The following is a 1,372-nucleotide window of genomic DNA, read 5'->3' on the forward strand; positions in this document are numbered from 1 at the left end:
GAGAGCATATCTGGGGTCGTGGGCTATCTTTTGCAGCTCTCCGTTATCGGACCTTCTGGTACCGATGGCAAAGATCAGCACTCCGAGCTGTTTGAGAGCAGAAGCTGGTGCTTCCACACTGTCAGAAGACCTTGCGCCGCTGAGCAAGATTAGGACCTGTGGGACTCCTTCAAGGCGTCTGCTGCCGGCAGAGGCTGTGAAGACATTATCCCTCAAGTACTGGAGAGCTGCTCCGGTGTTGAGGGTTTTTCCACCTCTGTGCCTCAAGCCTCTGACAATGTCAAGGATCTCGCCCTTGGTTGTGTATGTGTTGAGATAGAATTGGACTGCTGCGTCTGTGCTATACTGAACCAGGGAGACACGATCTTTGTCGTCATCCAAACTCAGCGTCTCTACGACTCTTTGGACAAAGTCCCTCATTGCTGTGAATGAATTTCTTGTGGCATTGGAGCCATCCAACAAGAAAACCACATCCCTTCCCTTACTTTTTACTGTAATACAAAAAAATGAGACACTCTATTAAGATCTAAAGTTCTAATATCTACAATCATAAACCTGTTTATACACTTCAATGCAAGTCCGTTTTCATGTTATATGAAGAACTTGCTTACCAGTCATTGTTGTTGTCATGGATGTTGCCCTTAGCACTCTTCTCATTACAGAGGACAGCTGTTCTTGGACATTGTGTAGGCTTGCGAAATCATGTACTGCTAATGCATAGCTTTTGTCATTGGATATTTTCTGCAGCTCGTTCTTGTCAGAGCTCTGAGTTCCAATGCATATTGTATAGATGCCATCCTTTTTGAGAGCAAAAGCTGGCTCATCAACACCATCAAAAGACCGCCTGCTATTTAGCAAGATTAATATCTGTGGAACACCTTGCGCACGTCTACTCCCTGAGGCCTTTGTATAGATCTTGTCCCTGACATATCGTAGGGCAGCCCCTGTGTTGAGGGGTCTGCCTCCTCTGTGACTCAGGCCTCTGACTGCGTTGATAACATCCTCTCTTGTGGTGTAGGTATTCAGATAAAAATTGGCCTCTGCATCTCTGCTGTACTGGACCACAGAGACACGGTCTCCCTCTGCTCCCACTTTGAATGACTCTACTGCCCTCTCAACAAAGTCACGCATAGCAGGGAATCCATTCTTTGTGCCATCAGAACCATCCAGAAGGAATACAATATCCTTTTTGGTGTCAGTGTCAGCTAAGAAAATAATGGAAAGCATTAAACACACGTCTCGTTGTATTACTTTCACTGAAGTAATTATCATATTCACACACACACACACACACACACACACACACACACACACACACACACACACACACACACACAGAGAAAAAGAGGATTGGTATTTGTTTTTAAACCCC

The 1,372-nt window shown here is 45.3% G+C and overlaps 1 protein-coding gene across 2 annotated transcripts in view; it reads right to left on the reverse strand.

The window, feature by feature from the left end:
- Positions 1–501: 501 nt before the first annotated feature.
- The window catches only part of LOC109517639 (collagen alpha-3(VI) chain-like), a 19,348-nt gene continuing 18,477 nt past the window's right edge, over positions 502–1,372 (reverse strand). The window contains exon 9 of one of the 2 annotated variants that reach the window (XM_019872918.1): positions 502–1,205. In XM_019872918.1, the coding sequence (XP_019728477.1) occupies positions 586–1,205 (620 nt within the window). In that variant the 3' untranslated portion in view covers positions 502–585. The remainder of the gene's footprint in view (positions 1,206–1,372) is intronic. The other variant, XM_019872920.1, reaches the window with a different exon arrangement.

This window comes from Hippocampus comes, unplaced genomic scaffold (genome assembly GCF_001891065.2).
Source record: "Hippocampus comes isolate QL1 unplaced genomic scaffold, H_comes_QL1_v1.1 scaffold242, whole genome shotgun sequence".
Taxonomy (NCBI): Eukaryota; Metazoa; Chordata; class Actinopteri; order Syngnathiformes; family Syngnathidae; genus Hippocampus; species Hippocampus comes.